This window comes from Periophthalmus magnuspinnatus, chromosome 11, assembly GCF_009829125.3.
Source record: "Periophthalmus magnuspinnatus isolate fPerMag1 chromosome 11, fPerMag1.2.pri, whole genome shotgun sequence".
NCBI lineage: Eukaryota > Metazoa > Chordata > Actinopteri > Gobiiformes > Gobiidae > Periophthalmus > Periophthalmus magnuspinnatus.
In genome coordinates, this window is record NC_047136.2 from 274186 (window position 1) to 295622 (window position 21437).

General features: G+C 46.1%; 1 protein-coding gene across 1 annotated transcript; it reads left to right on the top strand.

Moving 5' to 3' along the window:
• nt5c1aa (5'-nucleotidase, cytosolic IAa) lies at window positions 1-20918 on the top strand. The gene is made up of 7 exons (XM_055225265.1): window positions 1-400; window positions 4227-4271; window positions 8851-9018; window positions 9553-9682; window positions 15709-15831; window positions 17823-18007; window positions 18530-20918. Exons 1-7 carry the CDS (start codon window positions 257-259, stop codon window positions 18884-18886), a joined length of 1152 nt encoding a protein of 383 aa, XP_055081240.1. The 5' UTR covers window positions 1-256; the 3' UTR covers window positions 18887-20918.
• Window positions 20919-21437: the final 519 nt, after the last annotated feature.

Genomic DNA, 21437 nt, shown 5'->3' on the forward strand with positions numbered 1-21437 from the left:
AGAGGAAGAGGGAAAACTCTGGATCTGAGGGACTGTCCTGTCTGACGCGGGACAGTCTCATACGGGACAGTCTCATACGGGACAGTCTCATACGGGACAGTCTCATACGGGACAGTCTCATACGGGACAGTCTCATACGGGACAGTCTGGATGTTTTTGTGTCCTTTGTACAAACTAAACTTTGGAGGAGTTAAACATGGAGCTTTGGGACCAGGCCCCGCGTTAAAGGAGTGAAAGACACGGGACGCGTCTGTTTATGGTGAAGATGAGTCTGGACCCGGGGCAGGTCAGCGCCTCAGTGTCGACGGCGTCCAACGGGGGCAGCGAGGCATCATGGGAACAGAAGGCAGAGTGTAACAGCCAGGAGTGTGTGAACAACAGCAGCAGCAAAGCCAAGTCTGTAAGTGTGTGAGCCGATACGATACGATACACACCTCGATACAGCTGTGGAGTCGATACGATACGATACACACCTCGATACAGCTGTGGAGTCGATACGATACGATACACACCTCGATACAGCTGTCGAATCGATACGATACGATACACACCTCGATACAGCCGTCGAGTCGATACGATACGATACACACCTCGATACAGCTGTGGAGTCGATACGATACTATACACACCTCGATACAGCTGTGGAGTCGATACGATACGATACACACCTCGATACAGCCGTCGAGTCGATACGATACGATACACACCTCGATACAGCTGTGGAGTCGATACGATACTATACACACCTCGATACAGCTGTGGAGTCGATACGATACGATACACACCTCGATACAGCTGTGGAGTCGATACGATACGATACACACCTCGATACAGCTGTCGAATCGATACGATACGATACACACCTCGATACAGCTGTCGAATCGATACGATACGATACACACCTCGATACAGCCGTCGAGTCGATACGATACGATACACACCTCGATACAGCCGTCGAGTCGATACGATACGATACACACCTCGATACAGCTGTCGAGTCGATACGATACGATACACACCTCGATACAGCTGTCGATACGATACGATACACACCTCGATACAGCTGTGGAGTCAATACGATACGATACACACCTCGATACAGCTGTCGAGTCGATACGATACACACCTCGATACAGCCGTCGAGTCGATACGATACGATACACACCTCGATACAGCGTCGAGTCGATACGATACGATATATATTTCAAATCGATTCAACTCAGTGAAAAATAAAATCTTTCAGGCGATTAATAAACATGACCTGGGTTCTGCACAAACGCCTTTTAAAAGAAGAGCAGTAAAAACCTTCAGTACAATCTGCAGAATCTTCCATAAATATTGATTATTGTTTCTTAAATTTGTTTTGTGAAGTGTTTCTGAGCTGGACACAGGGTTTTCATTGTTTACTTATATAAAAGTGACTGAAAAGTACATTCCTCTTTATATTTTTCTTCTATTTAAACTCGTATCACACATTTATTTGATGCAGCAAAAGCAAAATAAGGCTGGATTTGTAAAATAGAGGAAGTCCAGGCTGACATTTCTTATAACATGATTTTTATGGCTAAAAAAAGAAAAAAAGTCCAGGCGAGCTGTTGTGGTCAGAGCTCAGTCCTTAAAGGGTTAAAAATCAGCCCAATTTTCACATAAAATAAACATTAATTTTATCTTTTAATTTATCTTCCATTTATTGAAGATGAACAAACATAAAGTGCATGTAATCTAAATGGTGTTATTTAGTTAAATATGGGGGGTAAGCGCACACAAGTATTTTACTTCGGCTTACTCCTTTTGAGCACAAACTTGGGATCTGGGTGTACACTGTTTTGTTTTTGTTTGTTTTTATTATGCTCAAATAAACAATATTCATTCATTCATTCATTTTGTTTTGTGGATTTTACCGACGATAAAAACACATCAGACTGTTCCATGTGTTTAAACGAGCTCCACATTTACATTTACACAGAGACATGAGCAGTTTAACGACTCGAAAACACAAACGTGACACTAAAAGTCTGAGTTAAAACAAAGTTAAGATGAAATAAACAGAACAGTGAATCAAACGTCAAATATTCTGAAGAAACGACTTTTTTCGTCTAAATGAGTCACATAAATGTAACGCTGTGACAGAATAATGTGGTAAAATCTACAAAAAAAAAACACTCTCGTTGACATATCGAGTCTCATTAAATAAAACGATACGATAATCGATATTTCAGTATTTGTGCACAGCCCTAGTCCTGGTTTAACTTCAGGACGGTTAAATGAGACGGTTAAATAACGGCGTTAATGTGGAAAAAGTAGGTTTAAATCCAAATAAATCCAAATAAATGATCAAATTATCGGCGCTGGAGCAGCTCCTCAGAGGGAACCACAGCCTCATTATTTATATTATAAGAGTTTTTTTATTTATTAAAATAATTATACTTCATTTTATTAAACAGAACAGTGTAGAAGTCACAGAAACTGCAAACAAACTGATTTGTTGTAGCAGTGAAGACGACAAACGTCTCCTACAAACATTTAAACTTTATTTTAGCTGTCGCTCTGGCTCCTTAAACTTCAGTGTCACCAAAACCACATCAGCTCTGAACTTTCACTGCTCTATAAATATCACCTGGAGTCAGCCCCGTCCCACACTGGCCCCGTCCCACACTGGCCCCGTCCCACACTGGCCCCGTCCCACACTGGCCCCGTCACACACTGGCCCCGTCACACACTGGCCCCGTCCCACACTGGCCCCGTCACACACTGGCCCCGTCACACACTGGCCCCGTCACACACTGGCCCCGTCACACACTGGCCCCGTCCCACACTGGCCCTGCACTCGGTCACTGCCACAGCGGCTCTGCTCAAATAAGAAGACACAAGAGACAAGAGACACAAGAGACAAGAGACACAAGAGACACAAGAGATAAGAGACACAAGAGACAAGAGACACAAGAGACAAGAGACACAAGAGACACGAGAGACACAAGTGACACAAGAGACAAGAGACACAAGAGACAAGAGACACAAGAGACAAGAGACACAAGAGACAAGAGACACAAGAGACACAAGAGATAAGAGACACAAGAGACAAGAGACACAAGAGACAAGAGACACAAGAGACACAAGAGATAAGAGACACAAGAGACAAGAGACACAAGAGACACGAGAGACACAAGTGACACAAGAGACACAAGAGACAAGAGACACAAGAGACAAGAGACACAAGTGACACAAGAGACAAGAGACACAAGAGACAAGAGACACAAGAGACAAGAGACACAAGAGACAAGAGACACAAGAGACACAAGAGATAAGAGACACAAGAGACAAGAGACACAAGAGACAAGAGACACAAGAGACAAGAGACACAAGAGACACAAGAGATAAGAGACACAAGAGACAAGAGACACAAGAGACACGAGAGACACAAGTGACACAAGAGACAAGAGACACAAGAGACAAGAGACACAAGGGACAAGAGACAAGAGACACAAGAGACACGAGAGACAAGAGACACAAGTGACACAAGAGACAAGAGACACAAGAGACACAAGAGATAAGAGACACAAGAGACAAGAGACACAAGAGACACAAGGGACAAGAGACACAAGGGACAAGAGACACAAGAGACAAGAGACAAGAGACACAAGAGACAAGAGACACAAGAGACACAAGTGACAAGAGACAAGAGACACAAGAGACAAGAGACACAAGAGACAAGAGACACAAGTGACACAAGAGACAAGAGACACAAGAGACAAGAGACACAAGAGACACAAGTGTTACACATCCCGGGTTTAGGGTTAGAAAAAACGAGGTGAAAAAATGTCCCACAGGTTTAACCCAGAGTGACATTTTCTCGTCTTAAAAACCACGAGTCAGAAACATGTTTGAGTTTGAAGTTTTAGCCCCGCCCACTGCGATATCGCGCCACAAAACCTGAACGATTCATTTTGGCGTCTGTTTGTCGTGGGGCTTTTTCTTTGCAGCGATGAGGAGATTTGTGTCGTTTTTATGTCGTGAGATTTGAGCTGTAAAAACCTGCTCCAGTGTTTCCCGTGATTCTTACTTGATTCTTTATTAAGATAAAACCTCGTAATTACATCATTTATCAAGTTATAACTAAACCAAAAGCTGAAGGCGGGGTCAGCTTTTTCGTCCAATCAGGCGCGATGTTATTGACTCATGTGTTTGTGAAAGTGAAGTGAGTAAAATCAAACTGTTGTTGTGTGAAGGTCACAGGCCGACGGGCGCGGAAAGTGGAGGGAGCAATGTTTTTCGTAAGTATGATGTGTCGTCCACACTCGTCACTCCCCCTGGTGGCTGCACGTTGTCCTGCACGATCACAGACATGTCCCCGCGATCGCAGACATGTCCCCACGATCGCAGACATGTCCCGCACGATCGCAGACATGTCCCCGCGATCGCAGACATGTTCCCGCGATCGCAGACATGTCCCGCACGATCGCAGACATGTCCCGCACGATCGCAGACATGTCCCCGCGATCGCAGACATGTCCCGCACGATCGCAGACATGTCCCCGCGATCGCAGACATGTCCCGCACGATCGCAGACATGTCCCCGCGATCGCAGACATGTCCCCGCGATCGCAGACATGTCCCCGCGATCGCAGACATGTCCCGCACTAACCGCCCCATCGTGATGTGCTGTGTGTGAATCTAAATTTACTTCTGTCAGAAGAACCGCTGTGTCCTCACGCCACGCTGCTTTTACCTTTGACCCTGAACTGACCCCTGCATCTGTGTCCTGACGTAGAGCACAATAACAAGACTCTGAGGATGAAAGTGAAAGTGAAAGTGATGTGTTTGTGTTCAGTCTGTGTTTACTCTGACTTCAGGTCGAGTCGGGTTTGTACTTTGGTGTTTTACTGTCAGAATGTTACACTATGACCCTGCAGTGGGACAAAGCTCGAGGGGTCATAGGGGGTCATGGGGGGTCATAGGGGGTCATGAGGGGTCATAGGGGGTCATGGGGGGTCATAGGGGGTCGTGGGGGGTCATAGGGGGTCATGAGGGGTCATAGGGGGTCGTGGGGGTTAGGGGGGTCATAGGGGGTCATATGGGGGTTATTGGGGGGTCATATGGTGGATATGGGGTTTCATGGTGGGTCATGGTGGGGTCATGTGGGTTCATGGGGGTCGTGGGGGTTAGGGAGGTCATAGGGGGTCATATGGTGGTTATGGGGTTTCATGGTGGGTCATGGGGGGGTCATGTGGGTTCATGGCTGTTATGGGGGGGTCATGTGGGGTCATAGGGGGTGACTGGACACAAATGTAATGACCTGGGCCCGGTCCAGACTCTGGTCTCTTTCCTCAGACCTGCTCCTCGACTCGACTCGACTCGATTCATCTCGACTCGACTCGACTCTTCTATAATGTTCTAACCTTCCAAACGTTTCAGTGACATTTGGAAAATGAAACATTATAGTTTGGTTCTACCTTTTAATGAAACTTGAACTGACCTATGACCTTTGAGCGTCTGCTCCTCTGCGTCTGTGTCAAATACAATATTTTTAGCACTTTATTTTTCAAAAGGGCCGAGCTGCTGTGGTCACATGGACAGAACATGTGACACCGTTTTACAAAAACTCTTGTTGTGTGTTCTCCTCTTGTTGTGTGTTCTCCTCTTGTTGTGTGATCTCTTGTTGTGTGTTCTCCTCTTGTTGTGTGTTCTCCTCTTGTTGTGCGTTCTCCTCCTGTTGTGCGTTCTCTTGTTGTGCGTTCTCCTCTTGTTAAAGTTCAATCTTGTTTGTTTTTTGCATGACCGTGAATGCAGTGTGTGGAAAACAGAGTCTCCACTTCTGCACCTATAGAGTCAGTGTGTGTGTGTGTGTGTGTGTGTGTGTGTGTGTGTGTGGGCCTGCGTGGGGGTGTGCCGGTGTGTGTGTGTGCCTGTGTGTGTACAGTTGAAACCAGACGTTTACATACACACAAACACACATTCACTTCTCGTGTGACCTGATGCTGGACGTTGCTCAAACTCACTCACACTCTGGGGGTTTTATAATGAATAATAGTTTGTAAAAGCTCGATTCTTTTGGTAAATTTCCTTAAAAAAAACCCTTTTTGCTGAAAAATCACCATGACAACGGCCGACTGTATCACAAATTTAACTCATGATCTTTTATCCCACATGGGTTTTGTTTCTTTTGGCCGAGTTTGTAGTTTTTTAAATAAAAACGTTGAAGGTCCTGGTTGGCTCCTGTAGAGGTCAGTGTGGAGCAGTTATACATTTTTATACATGTTGAGACTCAGACTGTTTATATAAACGGACATAACAGGAAGTGATCATGAGCGCACTTCCTGCTCCATCGACTCTTTGTCCAGTTTACTCTCTCGGTTGCTATGATACTCGGCGTCAGAATTCCAGATCGGCCTCTCCACCTGCTCCGGCCTCGATGAGCTTCATTTGAGCTGAAGCTGTGGTGACGTCTCACTCTTTTCACTCTCTCTCTGTCACTTCTTTCTGTGGTTGGGACATGATCTATTTTTCCGAGTTTCAGATGTTTATGTTAATTGTTTTTGAAGGTTCCCATTGTCTCCGTGAAAACACACGATTGATTTATTGAGAACAGCTACTGACAGTCGTTTCTATCGAGCTGTGGACTGTTGGTTCTTCTGAGCAGGTCTTTGTTCTCTAAATGAGTCCATCGTCTCTGAGGCTCCACAGGGGTCAGCTGTGGGCGATGGCGAGTGTCCCGTGTCCCCGTGCCCCCCGTGCCCCCGTGCCCCCGTGTCCCGTGCACTGTACCCCTCCCCCAGAAACCTCACACCAGTGTAAATATCTGTCAACGGGACATTTCCAAACGTCACTGCCCATTAGACCCGACGATAAAGACCCGACGTGTCAAATACCAACGTGAACATCGAGTATTTGGAGACGACACGAGCGTCACACTCAGATTTACCACACGTTTAAAAACACGAGCGCAACCAAAGGGCACAGAAAAGTAAGACAAATACAAGCAATAAAAAAAATAAAAAGCAATACAATAAAAAAAGTACTAAAATAAAATAAATAAAAAATATCTAAATAATACAGAGCCAAGTGAATGTGTGTGTGTGTGTGTGTGTGTGTGTGTGAAGGGGTGTGTGTGAATGTGTGTGAATGTGTGTATGTGTTCAAATGGTGCATTTTTTTAACAAAGCTTTTTTTGTGGAAAACTTAATGTGGCCCAGCCCCAAACTCCGCCTCCAGCGGCGCCCGGGTGAACTGAGTCTGAGACTCTAGACGATTCAAACAGACACCACATGACACCAGCGGCTCAGGTCGACGCCGTCACCTTGAGACGTGACACACACTTTGGACTTTTTACTACGTGACACTTTCAAACACCAGTCTCCACACGGCAGAGTTCACTTTATTTACCATGTGTCATGTGTGCCGTGTGTTGTGTGCCATGTGTCATGTATCGTGTGTGTCATGTGTCGTGTGTGTCATGTATCGTGTGTGTCATGTGTTGTGTATCATGTGTCATGTGTCATGTGCCATGTGTCACGTGCCATGTGTCATGTGTCATGTGTCACATGTCACGTGCCATGTGTCATGTGCCGTGTGTCATGTGTCACGTGCCATGTGTCATGTATCATGTGCCATGTGTCACGTGTCACGTGCCATGTGTCGTGTGTCATGAGTCACGTGCCATGTGTCATGTGCCATGTGTCGTGTGCCATGTGTCACGTGCCATGTGTCGTGTGTCATGTATTGTGTGTTGTGTCACGTGTCACGTTCCATGTGTCATGTGCCATGTGTCACGTGCCATGTGTCGTGTATCATGTGCCATGTGTCATGTATCATGTGCCATGTGTCGTGTGTCATGTATCGTGTCATGTGTCACATGTCACGTGCCATGTGTCACGTGCCATGTGTCATGTATCATGTGCCATGTGTCATGTGTCACGTGCCATGTGTCGTGTGCCATGTGTCACGTGCCATGTGTCGTGTATCATATGCCATGTATCGTGTGTCACGTGTCACGTTCCATGAGTCATGTGCCATGTGTCATGTATCATGTGTGTCATGTGTCATGTATCATGTGCCATGTCATGTGTCATGTGCCATGTGTCACGTGCCATGTGTCATGTGTCGTGTGCCATGTGTCACGTGCCATGTGTCGTGTATCATGTGCCATGTGTCGTGTGTCATGTATCGTGTGTCACGTTCCATGTGTCATGTGCCATGTGTCATGTGTCATGTATCGTGTGTCATGTCATGTGTCACGTGCCATGTGTCACGTGCCATGTGTCGTGTGTCATGTATCGTGTGTCGTGTGTCACGTTCCATGTGCCATGTGTCATGTGTCGTGTGTCATAATACATTTTATTTATCATGTATCGTGTGTCACGTTCCATGTGTCATGTGCCATGTGTCATGTGTCATGTATCATGTGTCACATTCCATGTGTCACGTGCCATGTGTCGTGTGTCATGTGTCACGTTCCATGTGTCATGTATCGTGTGTGTCATGTGTCATGTGCCATGTGTCGTGTGTGTCATGTGCCATGTGCCATGTGTCGTGTGTCGTGTGTCATGTGTCACGTTCCTTGTGTCATGTTCCATGTGTCATGTTCCATGTGTCGTGTGCCATGTGTCGTGTGTCGTGTGTGTCATGTGTCGTGTATCATGTGTCATGTGCCATGTGTCATGTGTCGTGTATCATGTGTCATGTGCCATGTGTCATGTGTCATGTGCCATGTGTCATGTGTCGTGTGTCATGTGTCACGTTCCTTGTGTCATGTGTCATGTGCCATGTGCCATGTGCCATGTGTCGTGTGTCATGTGTCACGTTCCATGTGTCATGTGCCATGTGTCATGTGTCGTGTGTCGTGTCTCCCTACAGCCCAGACCGGAGCACGCCGTCACCATCGCCGTGTCGACTCGTGTCCTGTTCCGCACTGACACGGAGCAGAAGGTGTTTGAGCGTCAGGGCATCGAGGAATATCTGCGATACCAGATCGAACACGAGAACGAGCCCTTCGCCCCGGGGCCGGCGTTTCCCTTCGTGAAGGTCAGTGAAGACGACGTGTTTGGTGGAGATGAGGCGTTTTTGAGCCGATACGACGTCAGAGTTGGTGTCGTGACGATGACCGATATTTAAAACACCAGTATGTAAAGTTCACACAGTCTCTTTTTCATAAATGTAAAATCTCAAAAATTCATCTGTGACTTTGTACAGAGACAAACTTAAATTAATCAAAAGAGTCAAAAAACAAACAAACTGACAAAATGAGATGGAAAAACACTGGTGCCAAATATCGGACCGATACCGATATCTGAGTCTGTGTTTGTGTCTCATGTCCTCGTTCTTGTGTCTCATGTCCTCGCTCTCGTGTCTCATGTCCTCGTTCTTGTGTCTCATGTCCTCGCTCTCGTGTCTCATGTCCTCGCTCTCGTGTCTCATGTCCTCGTGTCTCATGTCCTTGTTCTCGTGTCTCATGTCCTCGTTCTTGTGTCTCATGTCCTCGTTCTCGTGTCTCATGTCCTCGCTCTTGTGTCTCATGTCCTCGCTCTCATGTCTCATGTCCTCGCTCTTATGTCTCAGGCTCTGGACACAGTGAATTCTCGTCTCCGTGAGCTCTACCCACAAAGTGAAGAACTGTTTGACATTATCCTGGTGACGTATAACCACGCCCACGTGGGAGTGCGGCTCATCAACACCATCAACCACCACAGTGAGTCCACACGAGAGCCACAGAGAGCCATAGAGAGCCACAGAGAGCCACACGAGAGCCACAGAGAGACACAGAGAGCCACAGAGAGCCACACGAGAGCCACAGAGAGACACGCGAGAGCCACAGAGAGACACGCGAGAGCCACAGAGAGACACGCGAGAGCCACAGAGAGACACGCGAGAGCCACAGAGAGACACGCGAGAGCCACAGAGAGACACACGAGAGCCAGAGAGCCACACGAGAGCCACAGAGAGCCACAGAGAGACACAGAGAGACACAGAGAGACACAGAGAGACACATGAGAGCCACAGAGAGACACGCGAGAGCCACAGAGAGACACGCGAGAGCCACAGAGAGACACGCGAGAGCCACAGAGAGACACGCGAGAGCCACAGAGAGACACACGAGAGCCAGAGAGACACACGAGAGCCACAGAGAGCCACAGAGAGCCACAGAGAGACACACGAGAGCCACACGAGAGCCACAGAGAGCCATACGAGAGCCACACAGACACAAGAGCCACAGAGAGCTACACGAGAGCCACACACACAAGAGCCACATGAGAGCCACAGAGAGCCGCACGAGAGACACAGAGATCCAAAACGAGAGCCACACGAGAGCCACAGAGAGCCGCACGAGAGCCACACACACAAGAGCCACAGAGAGCCACACGAGAGCCACAGGAGTGTGTACAGTCCTGAGTCAGATGTTCGTGGCTCCAGTGGAGTCAGGTCCATGAGGTTTTTGTCCTTCTACCATTTGTTTTCACAAACTGAAACATTTACACCACAAGTCTGTATTCTGAGCTACACAACACCAGAGGTACACACAACACAACACAACACTGACCACACAACACCAGAGGAGTCCACACAACACAACACCGACCACACAACACCAGAGGAGTCCACACAACAAAACACCGACCACACAACACCAGAGGAGTCCACACAACACCGACCACACAACACCAGAGGAGTCCACACAACACCGACCACACAACACCAGAGGAGTCCACACAACACCAGAGGAGTCCACACAACACAACAGTGACCACACAACACCAGAGGAGTCCACACAACACCAGAGGAGTCCACACAACACAACAGTGACCACACAACACCAGAGGAGTCCACACAACACAACACCAGAGGAGTCCACACAACACAACACCAGAGGAGTCCACACAACACAACACCAGAGGAGTCCACACAACACAACACCGACCACACAACACAACACCGACCACACAACACAACACCAGAGGAGTGGACGGGGGGTAAAGGGTCCAGGGGTTTAGAATTTGACCTTCGTCCTATTCAATTAAATTAAAGGGGAGGCCCATGTGAGGTCCCGGGCATCAGGCCCCATGTTTCTCGGGTCCATGTTTCTCGGGTCCATGTTTCTCGGGTCCATGTTTCTCGGGTCCATGTTTCTCAGGTCCATGTTTCTCGGGGCCATGTTTCTCAGGTCCATGTTTCTTAGGTCCATGTTTCTCGGGCCTGTGCGACTCGTCACTGCTGGTTTTTCTGGTTTATGTATTTGACAGAAACACAACAACAAAAAGTCATTAAAATAACATGGTCCAGTTTGTAACAGAATTAAGTTTTGTTTTGCTGTTTTCTAGAAATACATCAAAAAGTCAACAGTGTTTGTCCAAAATCCAAATGTTTCAGGTTCAGTAACAGTCGTGAACGGCGTGTCCTCAGCACATGTCCGTCTGGGACGTCCCTCAGGACATGTCCCTCTGGGGACGACTCTGGGGACGACTCTGGGGACGACTGAAGCTTCATGTGTCTCATTTACTCTGAACTTATTAAGTCGTGAGAAGCTCAAAGAAAAGTTCAGCTCTGCTCCCAGGTTCTACAGAGAAGATCCAAACGACTCTGGACACAAACAGCAGTGTGTGGACATCTGAGGAAGAGGAGGAGGAGGAAGAGGAGGAGGAGGAAGAAGAGGAGGAGGAGGAGGAGGAAAATCTCAGCCTGTGATGTCACAGACTGACTTCCTGATCAGATTCTCCGAGCTGCTCCCTGGGTCTGCTCCTGAGGGACGAGCACAACATGCAGGGGCCACAGGTCTGTGCGGGGCCCGTGTCTCTGTGTGGGGCCCGTGTCCCTGTGTGACTGCCCCTGTGCCCATGAGCAACACATGTATTAAAACACAGGAATAACTCGTGCCTTTAGTCGACGTGTTTGGAGATGAGCACAAACGAGTTTTACTGCTGTACAGACGAACACAACAACATCTACATCTAATTATAAAGAGTTTTATCATCGGAGAATAAGGAAGTGCGCTGTTAGCTTGTTAGTTGTTGTTATCATTACCATGACAACTCATGTGAGGTGAGTTCAGTTTGGACACGACAGACGCTTAAGTTAAGACAGAAACATGTTTAGACTGTTTCAAATAAACACAGTCACACTTCACCTGCCGCATCTGTGGAGAGGGGACTCATACACACACACCCCCACACCCCCACACACCCCTACATACACGCACACACACACACACACACACACACCCCCACACACCTACACACACATACAACACATACACACACACACATACACACACACCCACACACCCACACCCCCACACACCCCTACATACACGCACACACACACACACACAGAGTATTCTTCTTTCAGTTGGATCCTTCTACTTCCTGCTCGTTCATTTGCATCTCTCAGATCTCCAAAGTAAATAAATCACAGGACGGTCACATAATGAAAGAAAACACTGGACCAGAGACAGAGGCACCGGGACAGAGGCCGTCCCAAACACACAGGCCGTCCCAAACACACAGGCCGTCCCAAACACACAGGCCGTCCCAAACACACAGGCCGTCCCAAACACACAGGCCGTCCCAAACACACAGGTCGTCCCAAACACAGAGGTCGTCCCAAACACTGTCCCACGCTCCATTCAAAAGGAACATCTCCCATGTTTAGAGAGAAGCAGAGATCAGTGAAACGGGCTCGTGTTGATAGATGTGGTCCCCGCGGGCGTCAGGGGACAGTTTGTGTTTCCGTCGTCAGTGGGTGAGGTTTGTGCATCTGGACGTCTCAAAAGAGAAAACTGGACCAATAAAGTAAATCTGACACATCAGTTTGTTCATCGTTTGCAGCTGATGCAGATAAACCAAAAAGTGATATTTTTTCATCACATTTTCATAGCACTTCTCCACCTTAAGTGTTTGGCCCAGTAGAAAAAGCTGCTCTGACTCCAGGAGCAGGAGTCGAACCGGCAACTTTCAGATCCCTGTTTGAAACTCTCAGTGTGAAGAGGTGAATATTTACACTTTTAATATTTCACTGGAGACATGAGCTGATCTTTGAAACAACGGATCAAAAAAACAATGATCTGCTCCAAAACTGTGTGTGTGTGCGTGTGTGTGTGTGTGTGTGTGTGTGTGTGTAGGTGTGTGTGTAGGGGTGTGTGTGTATGTGTGTGTATGTGTTGTATGTTATAACTAGCAAAGCGATAAAGTGACACTTTAAACTCAAACACAGAGTTTTAAAACAACAGACTCACGGCTGAGTCGTATGAAAGAGGAGGACAATCTGATTTAGGCAAGAAACGAGCCGCAGTGAGCCGCAGTGAGCCGCAGTGAGCCGCAGTGAGCCGCAGTGAGCCGCAGTGAGCCGCAGTGAGCCGCAGTGAGCCGCAGTGAGCCGCAGTGAGCCGCAGTGAGCCGCAGTGAATCGCATTGTTGCTGTTCAGAGAGAGAGAGCTAAAAGCGTTGGATAAAGGAGACTCCAGGTGTCCTGTACTTCTGTGGTTCATATATAGTTTTTTTTTTTTTGCATTGTTTAAAAAAAATAAACTTGTGTTGTCAAAATCTGATTTGCACCTAATGAAAAATCTGTTGTTGTAACAGTAAAGTCATAGTTTAGCTGCTGTGCCTGTTATGAGGTAAATAATGTGAATATTTAACAAAGATCAGCTCAGGACAAGTAACACACAGTAACACACAGTAACACACAGTAACACAACAATGTCACGTGGGTGACACACAGGTGTGTGTGCAGTTGTACAGGTGTGTGTTCAGTTGTACAGGTGTGTGTGTGTTCAGTTGTACAGGTGTGTGTGTGTTTAGTTGTACAGGGGTGTGTGTGTTTAGTTGTACAGGTGTATGTTGGGGTGTACAGGTGTGTGTTCAGTTGTACATGTGTGTGTTCATTTGTACAGGTGTGTGTGTGTTCAGTTGTACATGTGTGTGTTCATTTGTACAGGTGTGTGTGTGTTTAGTTGTACAGGTGTGTGTGTGTGTTTAGTTGTACAGGTGTGTGTTCAGTTGTACGTGTGTGTGTGTGTGTGTTGGGGTGTACATGTGTGTGTTAATTTGTACAGGTGTGTGTGTATGTTTAGTTGTACAGGTGTGTGTTGGGGTGTACATGTGTGTGTGTTCAGTTGTACAGGTGTGTGTGTGTTTAGTTGTTCAGGTGTGTGTTCAGTGACGACATGTGTAATGTGACGTGTAAAGTGACGTGTGTAATGTGACATGTGTAAAGTGACATGTGTAATGTGACGTGTGTAAAGTGACGTGTGTAATGTGACATGTGTAATGTGACGTGTGTAAAGTGACGTGTGTAAAGTGACATGTGTAATGTGACGTGTGTAGTGTGACATGTGTAATGTGACATGTGTAATGTGACGTGTGTAAAGTGACGTGTGTAATTTGACGTGTGTAATGTGACGTGTGTAATGTGACGTGTGTAATGTGACGTGTGTAAAGTGACGTGTGTAAAGTGACGTGTGTAATGTGACGTGTGTAATTTGACGTGTGTAATGTGACGTGTGTAATTTGACGTGTGTAAAGTGACATGTGTAATGTGACGTGTGTAATTTGACGTGTGTAAAGTGACGTGTGTAATGTGACGTGTGTAAAGTGACATGTGTAATGTGACGTGTGTAATGTGACGTGTGTAATTTGACGTGTGTAAAGTGACGTGTGTAATGTGACATGTGTAAAGTGACATGTGTAATGTGACATGTGTAAAGTGACATGTGTAAAGTGACATGTGTAAAGTGACATGTGTAAAGTGACATGTGTAAAGTGACATGTGTAAAGTGACATGTGTAATGTGACATGTGTAAAGTGACATGTGTAATGTGACATGTGTAAAGTGACATGTGTAAAGTGACATGTGTAATGTGACATGTGTAAAGTGACATGTGTAATGTGACATGTGTAAAGTGACATGTGTAATGTGACATGTGTAAAGTGACATGTGTAAAGTGACATGTGTAATGTGACATGTGTAAAGTGACATGTGTAATGTGACATGTGTAAAGTGACATGTGTAAAGTGACATGTGTAAAGTGACATGTGTAAAGTGACGTGTAATGTGACGAGTGGAGTGCTCTGTGCTGTTTACAGACGCTCTGATTTGTCTGTTTACACTTGTTTATTTTCACAGTATCTTGGGGCTCGATTTGCAAATGTCCCGTTCACTTCAACAATGTGTGTGAAAAGTGTGTGTGAAAAGTGTGTGTGAAAAGTGTGTGTGAAATGATTTTAAATGTTCTCATATATATTTAATGCCAGTGGAGGCTGGTCTGAGCTACAGATGTGCCCATTATGTCTTTGTCTTTTATTAACTTTATGTGAAATTATTTTAAATGTTTTTGCACATCATAAATATTCTTATATCTATTTCTTCATTTTTCTTCACAAACATTGATAATGGAAACACAGAACACGGGCTCGTCTTTGCAGATCTACACTAAAACTTTCATACTGTTTGTAAACTTTTCTAAAATGAGTTATAATCTCATATATTTCACTCATTGTATCTATTTACAGTTGGGTCTGCGCTCTGCCGCCCCCTGTCTGTCCTCTCAGTGTTTGACACAGTTTAACTTCACCCTGGTATTTAACACTAGCCCCGCCTCTTCTCTGTGGTATATTTGTTTTGTGTTGACTTTTTTCTGAATCTCTTTGCTCAGATGTAGCTGTTTTAAACGTGCTGTATAAATAAACTTGTTTTTAAAGTGTTTTACGTTTCTCTCCTCCTCAGATCTGTTCATCGAGAGGTTCTGCATGACGGGAGGGAGCAGTCCCATCGGTTACCTAAAGGCCTGGCACACTGACCTCTACCTGTCCGCTGACGGCGCCAAGGTCAGAGAGGCTCTGGAGGAAGGTCAGTGCACGCGCCCGTCGTGTCACGCTGAATGTTTCAAACTAGAAATAAAACGTGTGAAGTGAAGGGAAAATAAAAAAAAGGAGAAGTGTTAGAACTTGTGAACTCACTTTGAGTTTTTGTTTTTTTATCTCGATGAGCTGAGGTATATTAATATTAATCTCCATAACGCAGGTGTTTCAGTCCAAAAGTTCATCTAAAACACAAGATTCTGTGAAATGTTTTAACAACTTTTTAAAGCTTCAGAAACAGATTTTATAAACATTAGCTCCACACAGCTGATCAGCAATGAGACTGGAAACTTTTAATATTTATTTTATCGTCAAACCTATGGGAAAAATGAATTGTGCTTCCAGATCCGGGGGCAGGTGTCACTGTGGAGCTCCTTGTGGACTTAGTTCCAGCTAAAAACCCTGTAGAGTTTCCAGTTTGTGTCAGTGATATAATGTGTTTTGTGGTGACGTTTGTGGAACTGCAAAGGTAAAAAGAGTCGTGTAAATGTGAAGCTGAAGATCAGAGTCTGAAGTGTCTGAAACTTCAGGTCCGCCGGGGTTAATGCCGATGAACAGGTCAAGAGACGGGAGCGTGTTATTTCAAACTGAACACCAATGCACTTTGCTAAAAATATCACTCAAACTTGAAAGGACTGGGAGGAAACCTGGTAGTGTGCTGCCCCCTGCTGTTCACAACAAAGAACTGTTTTACCACTAGAAATATTTGATCTTGAATTAGACTTTTTAACCACAAACATGTTTGCCTAAAGTTACACTAAATGAATTATATACCAATTATTACAATTTTTACAGTAAACAATTATTATTATTTTTTATCCACAATCAAATAAAATACAATTACAAACTGTAAAAGCCCAGTTACAGTCGCATGTTCTGAGGCTGTTCCCTCATTAAAAACATGTCCATCCATGTTTGAATAATTTAACGATCTCTCAGGGGCCGTATTCAAACACCTCCTTACAATTAGCAGTACGAGTCTGTACAAGGCTCCGCCCACAAGCCTACATCACCCATATACGAGGCTCCGCCCACAATCCTACATCACCCATGCTCCACATGTACAAAAACATGAGACAAACTGTGCACTATGACGTAACAAACCTGATGTGATGTGCAGTAGTTTCATTAGTGGGATGCAGCTGATTGTGCTGTGATAGTGCTCTGAAGGGGGAGGGGCTTAGCACAAAGAGCAAAGAGAGGATAGACTCAGAGCATCAAAAACAAAAGTGAAACTGCACCACAGACACATCATAGAAGTAAATACACCGTCTGTAACCAACGTCACTACTTCAAATGTCTTTAGACGGTCAGGGGTCACACAGTGGGTCAAGGGGTCACACAGTGGGTCAGGGGTCACACAGTGGGTCAGGGGTCACACAGTGGGTCAAGGGGTCACACAGTGGGTCAGGGGTCACACAGTAAAACTCAGTCATATTCAAACCTCCCCAGCTCTAAGTCGAGTCTGGAGGGGGATTGTTTTAGCTCCATTTTAAAGGAAACATACTCAAAAGATGAAAACAAATAAAAATGCACACACACCTCCACCCTTTTGACTTTTCACCTGTTTTTACACGTTTGTGCTTTACGGCCTGTGCAGACCATCAGAGACATGACTGTGACTCTTTATTTGGACATGACAATAAAAGTGTCACTGCTGCATATAGACACAGATAATCCATGAGTTCTGAAGGTGACCTCACACACAGGGCAGATGGAGGAAGGGGCCTTGACATTTTAGATTCTGCTCCCACTTTACAAGAACCTGCTCCACCTTCATCAGCCAAACACAGTGTAGTTATTATAAAGTGAAATGCTTTGAGGCCAGACTCGTCTCACAGACTCTTCTTCAGAGGGATTTTCGGGAGCCTGGAGTCACATATTTTTTACACATTTCCCAGGGACAGTGTGTCTTGACGTTGTTTTTCACCGGGTCTAAAATGGATGGCACAGTAGTAAACAGCATTTGTTTGTGTTCAGGCATAGCAGCAGCCACCATGTTTTTCCCAGAGAAGCAGACGGAGGTGTCCGAGTCTCAGCTGAGGGTGGCGTTTGATGGAGACGCCGTCCTCTTCTCAGATGAATCCGAGCGAATCTTCAAAGCCCACGGCCTCGACAAGTTTTTTGAACATGAGAAAGACAATGAAGACACACTGCTGGACCATGTGCGTATGTCCCCCACATGTCCCCCATATATCACATATCCATCACATATCCATCACATGTCCCTCACATGTCCATCACTGACCAAGGAGATGGTGGTGGACTTCCGCAGACGCGACTACTACCCCCTCAGTGAACATCCAGTGAAGGGACATTGAGAGAGTGGACTGTGTGTAGTACCTGTGTGTTCATCTGAACAACAATCTGATTTTTATCGATTGATGAAAAGCCTCAGATTATAATCCAAATAAACTGATTGATACACACTCGAGATGAGCTGATTTTGCAGCTGCATCTGCCTTGGGTCAAACTGACGATGTTGCCAATCTGTGCCATCGGTCCCTCTGATCAACCACGACACTCAGAACACTTTTTGTAACTGGCGCCCCACTGTGGCGGTGGTATTCCCTGCGGTCCAAGTCCTAACCAGGCCCAGTCCTGCTTTGCTCCTGAGACGTGACGAGCTCAGACTTTGACGTTTGCTGAACACATTTTAAAATGACTAATGCCTTGTTATGACACAGGGTCCTCTGAAGGGCTTCCTGGAGGCTCTGGGGAAACTGCAGAAGAAGTTCTACGCCAAAGGCCGTCGTCTGGACTGTCCCATCCGCACCTTCCTGGTCACCGCCCGCAGCGCGGCCAGCTCTGGGATCCGGGCGCTGAAGACCCTCCGAGCCTGGGGTCTGGAGATCGATGAGGCCCTGTTTCTGGCTGGAGCTCCCAAAGGTCCCATGTTGGAGAAGATCAGGCCTCACATTTACTTTGATGATCAGATGTTTCATGTGGAAGGAGCAGCTGAGATGGGCACGATCGCTGCTCACGTCCCCTATGGAATCGCACAGCATCACAGCTCCAGGAAGAATCCAGCTCCAGGCAAATAGACCGACCTTAAATAAAACTAGAGAAGAAAACACCTGGAACTCTGAGATACTGTGAATATACAAGTCTGTACAAACATCAGGACGACTCGTGAGATGAGTCTGGTTTGAGGTCTGGAACCAAAGACCACCTGGACAGTGACTGGACTTGAATGTTATTGAACATTTTATTATTTATGATGCAGTAAAATCGTGTCACTTTACGGTGTGTGTTAGTCAGTTACAAAATGTTATTTATATAAAAAGTCTTTACTGATGTTGCAGCTCTATTAAAACTTTGGTTATGCCTTAGAAAAAACACCTTAATTAGCCTTAATAAAGCATGAACAAAGACTTCTATAACAAACACACATTGTATTAATAGTTAAAGGATCAGGATTTAGGCTTAGTAACTACTTAAAGAAGGGGTTAAAGGTCAGGGCGACAGTAGCTCAGTCGGTTAAGTTCACTTTGTGCACGGATCTGAAGGTCGGTGGTTCAAATCCCCCCACGATATACACAAATTACAACACATAGACAAAGAGGAACAAAACAATAAAACACCTGTCTGTCCTGTCGTGTTAAACTGTGTTAAAGATCTGACAGGCAGAGGGCGCTGTTCCATAGTCTGATCTTGATGTAAAGCATTTTGAAGGTGGAAAAGGTCAATATAAAAATGTGAGTATTTAACATATACAAAGGCTAATGAAGGTGTAATGTTTATAAAGCATAACCTGTGACTATATAAACCGCTGTTCTGTCCAAAAACAGACCTTTGTCTCAGAGACTGACATTCTGCTCTATATGTGAGTGTTATGTACAGACTGTAGTTAATATAATGCAATAATCCTCACCAGCATTTTACAGATATATTTAGTGTCACCTCATCAGAATATTGTCAGTGCCTTGACCCATGAGCCGCCAAAGCTTTGATTTTAAAGATGCTGTACTTATATTTGTGTTCCATCTGAATGCACTGTATCGACTGTGACCTCCTGCTCCCGGCCTCAGTAAAACACACACACACACACACACACCTACAAAGGAACAACTGTTCCAAAAAGTTTCAACGTGTGAACACACATGGAGTTAAACACACACACGTTTAACATATGAACACACACATGGAGTTAAACACACATGTGTGTTTAACTCCATGAGTCACTCACCTCCATCCACAGGTCCCTAAGTGTAAACAAAGACGACCACAGTCACATAGTTTTAAGAGAGAAACAAACCATTGTCCTGGTCTTTTTCTTTACAGATTTGTTCTAAACCAGACGCAGCCTACGGCAACACACATGGACAAACTACATCTAACGTGCCTCTGTTATAACGGCCTTGTAAATGTAGGTCTGTGTTCAGTTAAATATCTGTTTTTTGTTTGTATGTTTTAAACTGCTCAATTCAAACTAGAAATGAAATCCTCTCCTCTTACCTCCAGGCTCCGCCCCTCTCCTCTTAAATCCCTCAGGCCCCGCCCCTCCCTCGCCTCTTTAGTCCCTCAGGCCCCACCCCTCCCTCTCCTCTTTAGTCCCTCAGGCCCCACCCCTCCCTCTCCTCTTAAGTCCCCTAGGCCCCGCCCCTCCCTCTCCTCTTTAGTCTCTCAGGCCCCACCCCTCCCTCTCCTCTTTAGTCCCTCAGGCCCCACCCCTCCCTTTCCTCTTTAGTCCCTCAGGCCCCACCCCTCCCTCTCCTCTTTAGTCCCTCAGGCCCCGCCCCTCTCCTCTTGGAGTTTATTTTAGTTTCACTTTAAATCAGAAGATGGCAGGATAAACTTCAGGATAAACTGTTTCTATGGTTCAATTTTACTTTGTTTTACACTTTTTAAATAATTTCCAATACCACAACACAATGTGACCTTTATGTGGGTGTAAATAACGTGCTGTTTACCTGGTGCAGACGCCATTTTGAGGACCAGGATGTTTCATTTTGTGTCACTTGCAAAGGTGCACTGTGTTTCCACAGTATGGCATTAAACTTGTATATCTCTATGGAGACAAGCAGTTGTCACCAACAGGACAAGTTACAGGTCCAATCTGTGGAGAGGCGACCCTATAAGTAATACAGTAAAACAATAAAATCATGTATTATGAATTATGAGACGATGTTCCCTCTGTAACTCGATCCTCTTCTTTGCAATAAAAGTGCTAGCTTGTGCTGCTGCTCTAGTTTATGCTACATTGCTAACTACAGCGCTGAGGCCCATGCTGCTGCTGAGGCCCGTGCTGCTGCTGAGGCCCGTGCTGCTGCTGAGGCCCGTGCTGCTGCCGCTGAGGCCCGTGCTGCTGCTGAGGCCCGTGCTGCTGCTGAGGCCCGTGCTGCTGCCGCTGAGGCCCGTGCTGCTGCTGAGGCCCGTGCTGCTGCTGAGGCCCGTGCTGCTGCTGAGGCCCGTGCTGCTGCTGAGGCCCGTGCTGCTGCTGAGGCCCGTGCTGCTGCTGAGGCCCGTGCTGCTGCTGAGGCCCGTGCTGCTGCCGCTGAGGCCCGTGCTGCTGCTGAGGCCTGTGCTGCTGCTGAGGCCCGTGCGTTCTGGTGGATTATATAAGTGCTCCCTTTCTCAATGCTCCCCCTTTTG

Bases quoted from the DNA above. Each gene is read 5' to 3' on its own strand.
- nt5c1aa (XM_055225265.1), top strand. From the start codon at position 257: ATGGTGAAGATGAGTCTGGACCCGGGGCAGGTCAGCGCCTCAGTGTCG. The intron at 4,272-8,850 runs GTAAGTATGATG...GTCTCCCTACAG, and splicing joins TGGAGGGAGCAATGTTTTTC to CCCAGACCGGAGCACGCCGT. The intron at 9,683-15,708 runs GTGAGTCCACAC...TCTCCTCCTCAG, and splicing joins CAACACCATCAACCACCACA to ATCTGTTCATCGAGAGGTTC.